The sequence below is a fragment of the Podarcis cretensis genome (genome assembly GCF_951804945.1).
Source record: "Podarcis cretensis genome assembly, chromosome: 10".
Lineage (NCBI taxonomy): Eukaryota > Metazoa > Chordata > Lepidosauria > Squamata > Lacertidae > Podarcis > Podarcis cretensis.
In genome coordinates, this window is record NC_137179.1 from 61,882,879 (window position 1) to 61,898,522 (window position 15,644).

Below are 15,644 nucleotides of genomic sequence, written 5' to 3' on the forward strand. Positions count from 1 at the left end.
GTCGGTTCTAGGTGTGCATTGTTGTTGATTGATGCAAAATGTGAGAAATGCCCTTTATAATGAGTGTGGTGTATTGTCATGCATACAGAAGAACATTATTCACATGGTGACCAGGCCACTTGGATGAGCAGTTTTGCCCCTCTGCCTCATTGCTCCTATAAGAGTGAATGTCAGCCATCATTGATGGGGTGTGTGGAGTAAGAAAGTATACTCAGAGACACTACTCAAGTGGGCTACTCCTGTTCCCCAAACCTGGTGCCTAGTGGGGAGGGGGAGTTTTTCCTTGTAAAATTGCAGCTGGTTTACTTTTGTACTACAGTTTTCAGTGGGAGCCTGAGAACTAAGTCTGCTACTATTTGCATAGCCCTTTCTCTTATCTGCTCTGAGTACTGCTCCTTTGTTTTATGCCAGAATATCATGGAGGTTTAGGCACGCGGGTGGCGCTGTGGGTTAAACCACAGTGCCTAGGACTTGCTGATCAGAAGGTCGGCGGTTCAAATCCCCGCGACGGGGTGAGCTCCCGTTGTTCAGTCCCAGCTCCTGCCCACCTAGCAGTTCGAAAGCACGTCAAAGTGCAAGTAGATAAATAGGTACCACTCCATTGGGAAGGTAAACGGCGTTTCTGTGCGCTGCTCTGGTTTGCCAGAAGCGGCATAGTCATGCTGGCCACATGACCCGGAAGCTGTACACCAGCTCCCTCGGCCAATAAAGCGAGATGAGCGCCGCAACCCCAGAGTCGGTCACGACTGGACCTAATGGTCAGGGGTCCCTTTACCTTTATCATGGAGGTTTAGAAATGCTACAGAGACACAGAATACTTGGGCTCTAAAGTATATATCAAAGAATGAGAATTCTGGGATTTGGCAAATAATTCTCTGTGCTCCCCAGTAATAATTTGTGAATTGTATTTATTTCTAAAAATCATCTACAAGCTAAAAGCAGAGAACACTAAAATACAGCCATTAAAATATAATAAAAAACCCGGTAAGAGCGAGTTTGAGGCAAATGCCTGCATGAGTAAAATTAAGTTTTTACATCATTTCAAAAAGTTGTGAGTGTATTCAAGTAGCCCCAGAGTAATGTTCTTACAAGTCCCTGGTAAACAAACACTGAATGCTGAACTGGAACATTCAAAAAGGAAAACGAAGGTTTCTTGCACAATCAAATCGTAACTCAGAAGGCAAGATCAGGTCTTCTCACAAAGACGTGTTCAAACTAGGAACTGTCTACCACTTTGGAACCCCTGTGCTATGATCCCAGTCTTCATTTGCCAAGAATCATCTCAAAATCTGCAACTAAATATTTCCAGTGACTATCAAGGAGGCTTAAACAAATCTTAGTAACTATAAAAAGTAAAGAAAAAGTCTATTAAGTTTTTAAACATTGGGTGGTAGCCCTACCACAGAAAAGCTTGCTTTAGCTACAGCTCCACCCAGAATGCACAGGGTTGCCTACATGCAAAGGTCACAATGGTAGTTAGGGAGAGAGTATGGATAACTCTTAGTGAAGGAAGAGGACTAAGGGAGGAGCCTCCAGTGTCACCAAGTAGAGGAGCTTTGCTGTTCCCTGGAGGGTAAGATTAGCATTTGGAAGGGAAAACAGTCAAGGATGCCATCATTGTCCTTTTAAAGCCAATAACTTCATTTTTGAGATGTCCAGGTATAATACATATATATTGGACGCGGAGAGCAGGAGGATCAAAGAATTGACTACATAGACCTGTGATATGTCTTAAAATCCTTTATGGAATGATTTGGGAGAATCTGATGTACAGCTGACCTCCCACATCAATCCACAGAAGTGGTATGTTGGAACATAAACACAGCGGCTTCTTTTTTTTAGCAGTGACAGCAGAATGCTTTATTTGATCTGTTTAGTTTGTGTCCCTGTTGATTCTACAAGGAGATGTTGGACTGGAAGCGACTGAGTGGGGAACATGTAATTCTATTCTTCCCGAAAGAAGAATTTCACTGAGAGTAATGATGGCAGATTCTTTGAGATTTGCTTTCTTCACAGAGGCTATCTAAGTCTAGCGTATGGTCTTTAGAGGGGTGGCCTAGTTCGGCTGCAGGGACGCGGGTGGCGCTGTGGTCTAAACCACTGAGCCTTGGGCTTGCCGATCAAAAGGTCAGCGGTTCGAATCCCCACGACGGGGTGAGCTCCCGTTGCTCGGTCCCAGCTTCTGCCAACCTAGCAGTTCAAAAGCACACCAAAAAGTGCAAGTAGATTAATAGGTACCGCTCTGGCAGGAAGATAATTGGTGTTTCCATGCGCTGCTCTGGTGTCGGTGTTCGTTGTGCCAGAACGCAACGTCATGCTGGCCACATGGCCCGGAAAAACTGCGGAGCGGACAAATGCCGGCTCCCTCGGCCTTTAAAGCGAGATGAGAGCCACAATCCCAGAGTCGTTCGTGACTGGACTTAACTGTCAGGGGTCCTTTACCTAGTTTGGCTGAGAAGATGAAAACAAATTTAATTTAAAAGCAGTGATGGATTTATATCACGTTTCTCTCATAACTGTAACTGGCACATGATAGCTTATCATTTATAGCATCTATCAGTGATATTGCTGCTGGTCTATTACAGCCAGGTTTCAATGGATTGTCATAATTTGGCATGTTATAAAAACCAGACATGAGATGCTACCTAAGCTGGTTGTCTGAATTATTCTAAGCAGAATGCGCTGGAACCTATTTTCTATTCCTAAACTCAACTGTAGCCCATATGAAACAATAATAGCTTACCTCTGTGCACCCCAAAGAAATGATAGTAGCAGAGAGAAAATAGGAGGTAGAAAGAAAAACTGCTTTCCTTTGAAGAGAGAACGCAGCTAAGGATAAGCTGGAAGAGCTTGAGAAATGGCAGGATCAGTAAAACATGGCTGGGACATCTTTGGCTTTCACCGGTTTTTTATAACTATAAGAAATCACAAACCAGCTTCAACACATCTGGGATTGAAGGGAAGGGTTTTAAGGCTGAGGGAATAGATCTGAACTCTGGACAGGGCCAGCTCTACCATTAGGAAATGTGAGGTAGCTGCCTCAGGCGGCAAGATACCTTGCCCGCACCCTGTAAACTTTCCTACTGCCCTCAAGTGTGCTGGAGAATCCTGTCCTGTAGTCAGAAGTGAAGTAGGATTATGAAGCTGAAGTAGGTAGGTGGGTGGGAACACGCTACCACGTCCTCCACACAAAGTGTAATGAGACGGCCCTTACAAGAATTAAGTACTGAACAGAACACAACTTTAATGTGGAGTTTTCACTGAAAAGGAAACTCTGCATTTTGCTACATTCACATTGGTGTACAGTGGTACCTCAGGTTAAGTACTTAATTCGTTCCGGAGGTCCATTCTTAACCTGAAACTGTTCTTAACCTGAAGCACCACTTTAGCCTATGGGGCCTCCTACTGCCGCCCCGCCGCTGGAGCACAATTTCTGTTCTCATCCTGAAGCAAAGTTCTTAACCTGAGGTAATATTTCTGGGTTAGCGGAGTCTGTAACCTGAAGCATATGTAACCTGAAACGTATATACCCGAGGTACCACTGTATTGAGATTTCATGGTCAAAATCACAGGATTCTGAGTTCATGGCAAAAGTGGTTGTGGCGCTGCTGTGCTTGGAGCCCAGCTCAGTCCATGTCTATTCAGAAATGTCCCCCTGATTTCCAAAGGAGTTAGTAAAACTGGGCTCCCATGTGCCTTTACCTGGGAAGTGATTTAAAATAAGCAAGCATAGCACTGGGCTGCCCAGATGTGTTTTCTGAATTCTGTTAAGAAGGCTTAGCAAAAAAGAAGTATGGCTTCTCTCAAGGAAAGTACGGTCTCTTTTAAAGCAGCAGTAATATAAATATAAGGAATGCGGGTGGTGCTGTGGGTTAAACCACAGAGCCTAGGACTTGCTGATCAGAAGGTCGGCGGTTCGAATCCCTGCGACGGGGCGAGCTCCCGTTGCTCGGTCCCTGCTCCTGCCAACTTAGCAATTTGAAAGCACGAAGTGCAAGTAGATAAATAGGTACCGCTCTGGCGGGAAGGTAAATGGCGTTTCCGTGCGCTGCTCTGGTTTGCCAGAAGCGGCTTAGTCATGCTGGCCACATGACTGTGGAAGCTGTACGCCAGCTCCCTTGGCCAATAAAGCAAGATGAGTGCTGCAACCCCAGAGTCAGTCATGACTGGACCTAATGGTCAGGGGTCCCTTTACCTTTACCTACCACTTTGGATAATGGGGCCTCCTGCTGCCGCCACGTGATTTCTGTTCTCATCCTGAAGCAAAGTTCTTAACCTGAGGTAATATTTCTGGGTTAGCGGAGTCTGTAACCTGAAGCGTCTGTAACCTGAGGTACCACTGTAATAACAATCTACTTATCATAAAGTGCATTTTTAAATATTTGGCTGTATGTGTAGCCTCTCTGCACCTTTCACTGGAAGCAGAGTTTCAGTTATTCAATCTTTCTCAGTTTGCAGGATTACTGCAAAGCAGTGGAGCAACAATGACAGGATGAACCGGCTTCATATAGAAAGAAAATCGTTCCTGGTAGCTATAAACGAAGAGGCAAAACATGAAGGAGAAAATCGTTAGTGTTTGCAAATCATTTTCGTTTTGTCTTACTAATTACAGCAAAAAAATGATTTTAAGTTAGTAAGTAAAAAAACGGATTTCAAGATCTCCTTTACATAGCTAGGGTATCGATGGATCAAAGTGCTCCAAATTAATATTTTTAGAGATGACCCCCAAATACGGTGACATGACCTTATACACTGCTTCGTTGCGGTAACAATTCATAAGCACCAATACAAATCTGATTCCTTTCCCATCTATGGTAGCCACTGATGCTCTTCCACTGCTGGGTTCTTGTTGTCCATTGTGACAACCTGAGATCAGGACTTGCCCAAGGTCATCCAGTAAGTTTGTGAGCCAGAAGCATTAGGAAACATGGTCTTCCAGACCCAAACTCAAGTCAATTCTGTTGACCTATATATATATATATAGTTTTTCATTTAATAGTAAATCAAGAAATTTTTATGTCCCAACTTCCTGTGAAATGGGTTTCCACAGAGGTGATCTGGGAGCCCAAATCTATGCATGTTTACTCCAAAGCAAGTTTTGCTGACTCAGTGGCGTAGCGTGGGGGGTGCATGGGGGGCCGGCCGCACCGGGCGCAACATCTGGGGTTAGGGCAAATCCACGGGTTAGGGGGCGCAAATCCACGGGTTAGGGGGCGCAAATTACTTGCCTTGCCCCGGGTGCTGACAACGCACGCTACGCCACTGTGCTGACTCCTGTACTCCCAGGTAATAATAATAATAATAATAATAATAATTATTATTATTATTATTATTATTATTATTATTATTATTATTATTATTATATTTATACCCCGCCCACCCCAGCCAAGACCGGGCTCAGGGCAGCTAACACCCGATATAAAACAATTGATTGAAATACAACTTAAAAAATAAGATTAAAATACAACATAAATACATTAATACATTAAGATGCAGACTCCTTTCAGTGGAAACTCAAATCAAAAACTTTTTGGGGGATAAAAATGTCAAGTCTTCACCAAGGCTAGCTATCCAGACTGGTCCTACATGGGCCAGAAAAAAGCCAGGGAAGTCCCCAAATAGGAGTTCCATTACAGAAGGAGAAAGGAATAATAATAATAATAATAATAATAATAATAATAATAATATTTATACCCCACCCACTCTGGGTGGCTTCCAACAAAATATTAAAATACAGTAATGCATCAAACATTAAAAACTTCCCTAAACAGGGCCGCTGTCAGATGTCTTCTAAAAGTCTGGTAGTTGTTGTTCTCTTTGACATCTGGTGGGAGGGCGTTCCACAGGGCAGGTGCCACTACCGAGAAGGCCCTCTGCCTGGTTCCCTGTAACTTGGCTTCTTGCAGTGAGGGAACCGCCAGAAGGCCCTTGGCGCTGGACCTTAGATGGGGGTGGAGATGCTCCTTCAGGTATACTGGGCCAAGGCCGTTTAGGGCTTTAAAGGTCAGCACCAACACTTTGAATTGTGCTCAGAAACGTACTGGGAGCCAATGTAGGTCTTTCAAGACCGGTGTTATGTGATAAGTATGCATAGGATTTCACCCCCTTCATAAGAGCAGATCTGAGTGAGCGAGTGGCTGCCCACAGATGGAAATAGGATGCATGGATGAGATATCACAGTTTCATGTAAAGGAAATCTTATGTTCTTACATTAATCATGTACGCTCAACAGAGAACCACAGTCGAAACTGGTTCTCTGACGCATGAAACTACATGATGCACAACTTTGTCATCTTGCTCCCAGCTGCTGCTCCTGGGCACCAGTTTCAAAACCAGAAGGCCATTGTGTTGTTATTATCACCCACAAAACTCCGAAGTAAGGGCACAAAGCATCACCCTCACTCTGACTTGGCTTCAGACATTATCACCCTGGCAATATGAAGCCATATCAGAGGGAGGGTAATAGGCCTGTCCTCTGTAGTTTTAGGTTTGTTTGCACACACACACACACACACACACACACACACACACACACATATATATATGGTAAAAATGTGGCATTTACCAGCAGTCCTATAATGCAATTACGTGTTTGTGCCACCCAGAATCACTGAAATGCCCCTTTCAGCACTGCTGAGTCCCCAAACAGTCTGTACCTTTAAAAGCACATTTAGATGTGCATCTCATGTAACATGTGTTAAAGATTTTAGGAAGATACCCAGAGTTCTTTAAAAACTGTAGTCTTTGTTGAAGGTGCAGCTGTGTCTGTTGGTTTGTGATCTTAAGTCACCTCACTTCCTGGTAGTGCATTCTTTCTGTTTGTTAGGAGGAATCTTACCGATGGGCTACTGTAAAAGATCCCATGTTCAGTGGTGCTGGCATAAATTAATGCAGTATTATTATGTCGCATAAATAAAACACTGCTCTAGCTACCTCATGGATTGTTTCTCAGTTTTCCTGTTATTCTCTTCTTATTGTCCCTCTAACAGGATTGGCAAAGCCTGAACTCCCATCTCAAAAATTCCTGAAAATCGCTTTAGACAAATGCCTTCCTGTAGTTTCGTGCCACCAGGGACTGTTTCCTGGTATGTCTCCAGCAACTTTGTGTTCAAGAAATGTATGGGGAGTTGGGTCAGAAACGTTGATTCGTACTTTGAGTGTATTCTGACAGGAAATCCAAACAAAAATAATATGGGTATTTGAAGGAAAATTGGACAGGGGCGCCAATTATAGGGGGTGGAAGGGGCTTCAGCCCCCTTAATATTTCTGGGCAGGGGGACAAGGACCCCTCCCAATAATGAGGGGGCCACTATCCCTCACCACTGGCTGACTCGCCAAGTGGGGCCAGTTGGGGCGGGAGGCGAAGGCAGTGATTTTCAGTCTCTGTGCTCCCCACCACTGACCCATTCCCCAGCTTGCTGCTGCTGGGAGAGTGCTGGTGATGCCAGGCCCCCTCAATGTGTAGGGCAAGTTGGCTTCCCTGCTCCCCAAAGTAAAACACCTTGAATTCAATGGGGCTTCTTAGCAGGTTAGTATGCATAGGGTTACAGCCTTCAATAGTGATTCTCGACTTTCCTGAAACAAAGCAACTGTTGGGTAGGTGTGGTGTGCGGATAACATATCGCCACTGTTCCACACCTTGCTGGAAGGGTAAATGGAAAAATCTAAAATTATTTCAGCTTGCATGATCTATGAAGAAATCTCCCACTGTGGGCAGGGGCCTAGAACCTCGAGAGTGATTCTGTTATTAAAGTCAAAGCCAAAGTTCACGGTTAGTACACACTGGCTCCAGGAAGTTAGCTTGGAGGTGCAGCTGAAATAACTGGGGTGTGTGTGTGCATTTCTTGTCTACATGCACAAAGATTGTTTTTTTTTTTTAAATGATATTTATTGAAATTTTCAAAAAAATCCAGAATAAAACAGAAAAAAAAGAAAAAAGAAAGAGATAAAATTTGCATTTAAAACCTTACTTTCATTAACATCTTTCCAGGACTTCCCCCCCTCCCCCTCTTGTATTCCATTTCCATTAGATTAGTTCCACAAATTCTTACCCCAAATTTTACAACCTTATTATAATTATAATTAGCCCATTATTCAAATTTAGTTTATCTTGTATAACCATTTCTCTTTATATTTTTTGTACTTCCCTAAGATCGACCCCAGTTCCCTTCCACGAATTCCCCTTTTTTTTGTCACACAAAGTAAAACAAGAAAAAATAAAAAGATATAATTTTACAGCCTTTGGGTTCCAAATCTCCCTCCCCCCTTTCCCGGTTTCGATCCCCAAAATCCATCCATCTGTCTACTGCCGGCCTGGAGATCCCACGTCCATGTCTAAATCTCTCTCGATTCCACTTTGCCGTCTTTTTGGTAGTCTTTAATTTCAGAAGGCCCAATCTTAGAGAAACTCTCAGAAAAGATCATTCTTCTTCCATCCAGACCTCTATATTTAAGAGTATAACTCAAATTCTGTTTCTTGATCCTTTTAAAGTCTGGATGTCCCAAATGTTCCAACTTCGAGCTTGGTCCAGTTTTTATTCCTCAGGTTTCTTTTCCTGTTCCGCTGCAAAAACCTTCTAATTCAAAAAATTCTAGTTCCTCTACAGAGGCTTTATTTGTTCAGGAACACAAACTTACGTCAAGTCCCTTCCTTCAATAGATAAATCCATTGTCTCCTTTAGTGTAGAGACCTCTGTAGACAAAATAATACTTCGTTTTTGCAGCTTTCCCAGGAGATAAAAAGTCCTGTTCAATTCCATGAGTATTTTTCCACTTACTGCCATTCTTGCAATGTCCCAGAACTCCCTCTAGAGGGATTATGGTAACTTAGTTTCCTTCCAGATCACACCCAAAAGTCAAATTAACTTGTTGCCCTTATTTTCAGTAATTTATATCCAAATTGTAACGAATCTAACCGGCAAAGTCATCGTAACAAAGTTCTCTTTTATTCTCCCACTTTGACAGCTACTTTGACAGCTGTCAAAATTTCTATATCTCTTCACCAGTCTCTCATAACGGATCGCTCCCAGTTCCCGGGGGGTTACACTTTAGTTCTCACAAACCACTCTTCTCCTCCAGCACAATTACTTGTAGTTTCCCTTCGTGAAATTAATAACTTTTTTCAAATAAACAGATTCTTCTCTCGATCTTAGTTGTCAAATCCTTGCGTTAGAACATCTACAACAGGGGGGGGGCGGACTTCCTTTTTGCACCTCCCCCGCTCGCTCCGAATTCGTAAAACAAATTTTTCCTTTTAAGTCCGATAAATTTACTCACGGGTTGTTCTTTTTAATCCAAATTTTCAAATTAAGAAGTCGGTGCTCTCCGTCGAATGGCATGCGGCTTCGCTAGGCAGGGGAAGCAGTGGACTCATAGCACCACACCCCCCGTCACCCGCTCCGCAGCCTTTAAAAAGGCTCCTTCACGGGTCGGGGGGGCGCAAACGGTGCCCGCCGAGTCACCAAGTCCATGGGCATCACCGCCCATGGTTTTTGAGGGTCCCCGCGTCGCCGGCGCGGCAGGACCCAACCCCTGCCCAGCAGGCTCCCTCCGGAGCTCGGAGGGAGTCCGCCATTCGGCGATGGCGCCAACCCGGAAGTGCCCATGCACAAAGATTGTTAATTCAGGATGATAATCCCCTAAATGATCTTGGCGTCAACTCCTGGTTCAGCTTCTGCTCACGTGGAATGTTCCTCATTGTAAAGGCATGTAAAGAGAGGGAAAATATCTCAATAAAGCCTCATTCGGTGTGGGCAGAGACTTAAGAGTATATGTGGGCAGAGTTTTAAGAGCAAGCCCTAAGGCCTGGGTGTTAAAGGGCTCGTTGCCATTACATTTGGCTAACTTTACTGCAGAATAAATGGGTTGAGTGTTGTAATAAACTGGCTGTGTGTTACAGTGGCATTTTATTTAATTTGATGTTCTTCCCTCTTAAAACATGAGCGTGTTTTCAGTGCTGACTGATGTATGTTTCTTCAGCTATGGCATTTTTACGATAGGTCTGGTATAAGGTTACCAGATGTCCCTGTTTCCTGGGGACAGTCCCTGGATTTACAAATCAGTCCCCTGACAAAATCCATCTATTTAGTAGGAAGTTGAAAAGTGTCCCCGGATTCATTGAAAAAAAAGTCTGGTAACCTTAGTCTGGTGGCATCAGCACCTGGTGTGGGATAACCAGCCTCATATAACCAACATGCTTAAGTCTAAGTAATGCATGAATGGGTTAATGCCATAGAAAAAGCTGTCCTGCCAGACTTTGCTAGGTCACTGTGGAAGGAAGGTAATTAAGCCTTTGTTTCCCTTCCATTTACCTGTGAAGCTCTGTGTCTAAAGAGGTTGGAGCTGGTTGCTCCAAATTCAGACCACACAGCTCTAACAACTCTTTATTGTATTCCTTTACCAATAATTTAGGAATTTACCACCACTTTAACTAAATTTTATTGCCTGTGTTTTCTGACTGATGTATTGAAAACACATGAATCTGACATTTGGAGAGTTTGTAAGTACACCATTTTTAGCTCACCAAATGTGTGGTCTTTTTTTTCTATGCTAGGGGAAGAGGGAAACTTTTTGAAGGAACTTTGTTGTTGTTGTTTAGTCGTTTAGTCGTGTCCGACTCTTTGTGACCCCATGGACCAGAGCATAAAGAAGGCTGATCACCAAAGAATTGATGCTTTTGAATTATGGTGCTGGAGGAGACTCTTGAGAGTCCCATGGACTGCAAGAAGATCAAATCTATCCATTCTTAAGGAAATCAGCCCTAAGTGCTCACTGGAAGGACAGATCCTGAAGCTGAGACTCCAATACTTTGGCCATCTCATGAGAAGAGAAGACTTCCTGGAAAAGACCCTGATGTTGGGAAAGAATGAGGGCACAAGGAGAAGGGGACGACAGAGGACGAGATGGTTGGACAGTTTTCTCGAAGCTACCAGCATGAGTTTGACTTAACTGCGGGAGGCAGTGGAAGACAGGAGTGCCTGGCGTGCTCTGGTCCATAGGGTCACAAAGAGTTGGACATGATTAAACAACTAAACAACAACAACAAAGTTCTTTCAAAAAGGGCATATTTTAAAGGTTTCATAACCTAGATTTCCACTCTTTACTTTGCTGCATATTTTGTGATTTTAATTTTCTGCTGGGGCTCAACCACCAAAGAGCACTTGCCCCAAACCTGGATTTCGGTTTTTCTGAATGCTTTTTGCTGATTTTGTTCTTCAATGTGGCATACCACTTTGATATATTTTTATGGAAGTATTGATGATACAGATGTAAAAAAGGGGAAAGGGATAAAAAATAATAATAACTTGATGCTGAAATTCTATGCTAAATTGTTCTCTCTCATCCTGGAATTAATTTTTAGCTCTCTCTTGTGTCAGCACAGCTTATAAATGGCAAAGGTGTATGTGAATGGGATCTACAAAAGAAGCTTTGTATTGACTGAATAACCAATTTTGTATTTTTCTTGTTTATTTTGGTAATGTGATATTTTCTTTATACTTTTAGAGCTGACCCCGAGGACTGTGGAAGAGTTGCCTCCTCCCCCCAAAATAGACAAATACAAACTTGCAAGATTTTTAACAGAGAAGGCCATCAGGGTATATATGACTAGAAATAGTTTTTATCCAAAGTATTTATTGGTTGTACTGTATTGTTAGCATGCGTATAACACATTTGCTTCAACAAATATGGTACCATGGATTCTGAAAGAGGAAGAAAGCGGAATGCATCCAACACAAAAAAAAAGGAAGATTCTAAAAAAATCAATTGCTTGAAACTCAAAAGCACACGTAGCAGCAGTTTGCAAATAATAAATATTTCCCAGTTTTTCAGTTTACGTCTGGAGACATAACCTCCCTGTCTCTGAGAGTTAAGAAAAAGTTTCAAAGTTTGTTCCAGTTTGCTAATGTTCTTTGGAACCCGAATGTCTGATGGGGCTTCCGTGGCTTCTGATTGGCTGCAGGAGCTTCCTGCACCTTGGTTCACGAACGATTTGGAAGTCAAACAGACTTCCGGAACGGATTCTGTTTGACTTCCGAGGTACCACTGTACTTGCACCGATGGCTACAGTACAGAAAAGCTGCAGGGCCTGGCATTCCTGCTATTGCCAAACATTTGAAAACATGAGGCTCTTCCCTTTCTACAGCTGACAAAGAGAGAAAGATCTCTGTTACATGTGCAACTCCTGCTCAAAGGATAATATAGCATCCATAGGATTGCATCATGGGGATTTTCCTCACACCTTTTGATGTACAGTGGTACATCTGGATGCAAACGGGATCCGTTCTGGAGCCCCGTTCACATCCTGAAGCGAACGTAACACGTGACTATGTGTCTGTGCGTGCGCGGGTCGTGTTTTGCCACTTCCGTGCATGTGCGTGATGTCATTTTGAGCGTCTGCACATGCACGAGCGACGAAACCCGGAAGTAACACATTCCATTACTTCCGGGTTGCTGCAGAGTGCAACCTGATAATGCTTAACCTGAAGCGTATTAATCCCGAGGTATGACTAATTCACAGCCCCGATTCAAAACATGGCTCTTTTGAGAAATAGGAAGGGTTGCTGGTGAAGTGAGTGAGATCCATTCTTCAAATACCACTCTCCTGGTTTACATTGCCCCCCTCCCCATACCCTGAAGTGACATTTGGACCTGAAGGAGGAAATCATCCAGGTACTTAAATGTTCCCACTTCAGAGTGAATTTCAATTTGTGGGTAGCTTTTAGACTAGGGAATAACAAGGGGAGAAGAGGCTAACCCTCTCTCAGCGCCACTTTGCTGACATTTAAAGCAGCTGTGTAGGTAAGCTTGGCTCCAGGGGGCTTTATTATGTTGCTGCTCTGAGGGGGAATTTTCGTTGTCACTGCTCACGATGCCCTGGGCTGATGTAGTGTTGCTCCGTTGTGGGCAATTGCAATGATGTCCTCTCAACACTGCTGCACAGAGGAGCCCTAGAAAATGGTTTCCAGCGCCATTGCCAACATCTCACTGACTCATGCAAGACTCTTCTTGGTTGCTGGAGGGGGAAAACGGAACATTCTGGGATCGAATCATAAGCTGGGATGGCTTCTGTAATTCGGGGGTGTCCTGGGAAAAGCAGGACAGTTAAGTACAGTGGTACCTCAGGTTAAGTACTTAATTCGTTCTGGAGGTCTGTTCTTAACCTGAAACTGTTCTTAACCTGAAGCACCGCTTTAGCTAATGGGGCCTCCTCCTGCTGCTGCGCCACCGGAGCACGATTTCTGTTCTCATCCTGAAACAAAGTTCTTAACCTGAAGCACTATTTCTGGTTTAGCGGAGTCTGTAAGCTGAAGCGTATGTAACCTGAAGCGTATGTAACCCGAGGTACCACTGTATTATGCAGTGAGGCCTCCAACAGCTGTCCAAGGAGGCGGATGCCAAATTGCTAAAAAAAAAGTATAGGGATGCTAAATTGCTAAAAAATGAAACTGTGGGAGCTGTCCATCAGAGATCTCCTCCATCTTGTCTACTCTGAGTCTGAAAGGCATTTGCCTGTGATTTCAGGAAAAGAGAATTTTTACAATCTGCGGACCTTATCCTGTAATCCGTGCAGCTTTAAGGAAGAGAGGCTGGGTAGAGAGAAAGCACACTGTTAAAGGCGACATTCCGGACCACAAAGAGGAAGGGAATGACGCTGAACGCGTTGTCAAATCTGGTAAGAGCCCTTCAAATGTCATTAACCCTTTCGAATACTTCCCCCTGCTTTTTATCTGTGCAGAAATTGGCATAAAAATATGAGAAATAAACGTGCAAGTTTATATTTTCTTGATTTGACCTTTAGGGGAAAAAGTTATTGTGGGTCCCTTGGTAGTTCATAGTGGTTTAACTTAATTATCACGGGGAAAGGGACAATGCTTTGCATGCTTTTGCATATTTCTTTCTTTCTCACAGCCAAGAGTTCCCTGTCTTCAAGTTTCCCATAGCCAGTGCTTTTTTTCTATTAAAAAAAAAAAGTTTAGGGGTACAGTGGTGCCCCGCAAGACGAACGCCTCGCAAGACGGAAAACCCGCTAGACGAAAGGGTTTTCCGTTTTGGAGGCACTTCGCAAAACGAATTTCCCTATGGGCTTGCTTCGCAAGATGAAATGTCTTGCGAGTTCCTGCGGGTTTTTCCCCCCTTTCCCCCCTTTTCCTAAGCCGCTAAGCTGCTTATCAGCTGATCCGCCAAAAGCCGCTAAGCCGCTAATAGCGCTAATCCGCTAAGCTGTCAATGGGCTTGCTTCGCAAGCTGAAAAAAACGCTATACGAAGAGCCTCACGGAACAGATTAATTTCGTCTTGCGAGGCACCACTGTACTCTCATTTTCCTACTCATATTGAAATACTGCCCCTCATTGAGGCCAAACTTAGATTCACAAAATGTTTAGGGGTCTGCGTCCCCCTCTGTCCCCCCAGGAAAAAAAGCACTGCCCATAGCTCTTGGTTTAGCTACTGCGATGTCACAGAATGCTCACAAACATTCTAGCTAGCTAAGGAGAAGGTTCACTCACGAAATGTTTAAAATCCGCGCAGGTGAAAAAAGAGCCAGTGGACAGGACATACATATATGGATATGCTGTTTGTGGAAAGAAAGAGATTTCAGTTCTTAATTCAGATCAGTTTTGTACTGTGAAACTAGACCTCTCCCATGCTTAATACATGTTGGGGGTCAGTTTGCCTCAACACTGCAGTGTAGTAACTATTTCTCCCATCAAATTTGAAAACCTTCATTTTTATCCCAGAGATGAAGAATCACATGCTGGTCAGTCACTCAGTTCAAGGAGAAAGGAAGCCTAGCTAGGGTTGCCATATTTCAAAAAGTGAAAATCTGGACACTAAAATGTCCCCCCACCCAATAGTTTTTGTGCTATTTTTTTTTTTTTAATCTGCCAAAAAACCACCAGTTCTGACATGGGTTGCCATATAGGCAGGGTCATATAGGCAGGGATCAGCAAACATTTTCAGCAGAATGAGTTGCTAACTGTAAAATGGGATTAATAAACTGGATTAGAAATGGCCACAACTTTATTGATTACAGATATAGGTGGAATTTTGGCTCAGGAATTGGGTAATTAATTAATTTTTAAAAGGTAAGGGAACTCAGTTCCTCTGAGTTCCTGCTCAGTTTAATTTGCTGCAATCTCCTTGATTTGTCTGAAAACAACACACTAATGATTCCTGTTCTGTTATTTTTCACGGCTCTCTGAAAAGAAAGCAAAACTACTTTGCGTGATGAGGAAGGTCAGATTGCCAATTCAAATGACATCCATGATATAATGGTAAGGTTACAGAGGTAATGAGCGTTCCGGTGAAGCAACCTTTGTGAAATATATATGAAAAATCTGCTCTGGATTTCATTCCCCTAGTTTTCCACACACCTCTCCACCGCTGGGCAACATATTTTGGCCATGGAGCAAGCTTCATCCTCATTGGGCTGTTTTTGAGGTTCCACCTCCTTCAGGCTCCCCCTGAAAGATTTTGCAGTTCCCCCAAACCTTCAAAGCCACCACAGCCATGTGAGATGTAGCAAGGACCGTTGTGTCTGGGTGGGTTGACTGGAGCATTTAATCACCTCACTTCCAATTGCATACTGGCAGTCCTCTCATGGGGGACGCGGTTGGCGCTGTGGGTTAAACCACAGAGCCTAGGG

At 43.5% G+C, this 15,644-nt stretch overlaps 1 protein-coding gene across 3 annotated transcripts in view; it reads left to right on the forward strand.

Annotated features, from left to right (window-relative positions):
* The first annotated feature begins 1,480 nt into the window (after nucleotides 1-1,480).
* Nucleotides 1,481-15,644, forward strand: part of TTLL8 (tubulin tyrosine ligase like 8) — a 41,209-nt gene continuing 27,045 nt past the window's right edge. For 2 of the 3 annotated variants that reach the window (XM_079994157.1, XM_079994155.1), the window contains exons 1-6: nucleotides 1,481-1,573; nucleotides 4,452-4,568; nucleotides 6,990-7,085; nucleotides 11,503-11,594; nucleotides 13,522-13,672; nucleotides 15,206-15,273. In XM_079994157.1, the coding sequence (XP_079850283.1) occupies nucleotides 4,493-4,568; nucleotides 6,990-7,085; nucleotides 11,503-11,594; nucleotides 13,522-13,672; nucleotides 15,206-15,273 (483 nt within the window). In that variant the 5' untranslated portion in view covers nucleotides 1,481-1,573; nucleotides 4,452-4,492. Of the gene's footprint in view, nucleotides 1,660-4,451; nucleotides 4,569-6,989; nucleotides 7,086-11,502; nucleotides 11,595-13,521; nucleotides 13,673-15,205; nucleotides 15,274-15,644 lie in introns of all 3 variants that reach the window. The other variant, XM_079994156.1, reaches the window with a different exon arrangement.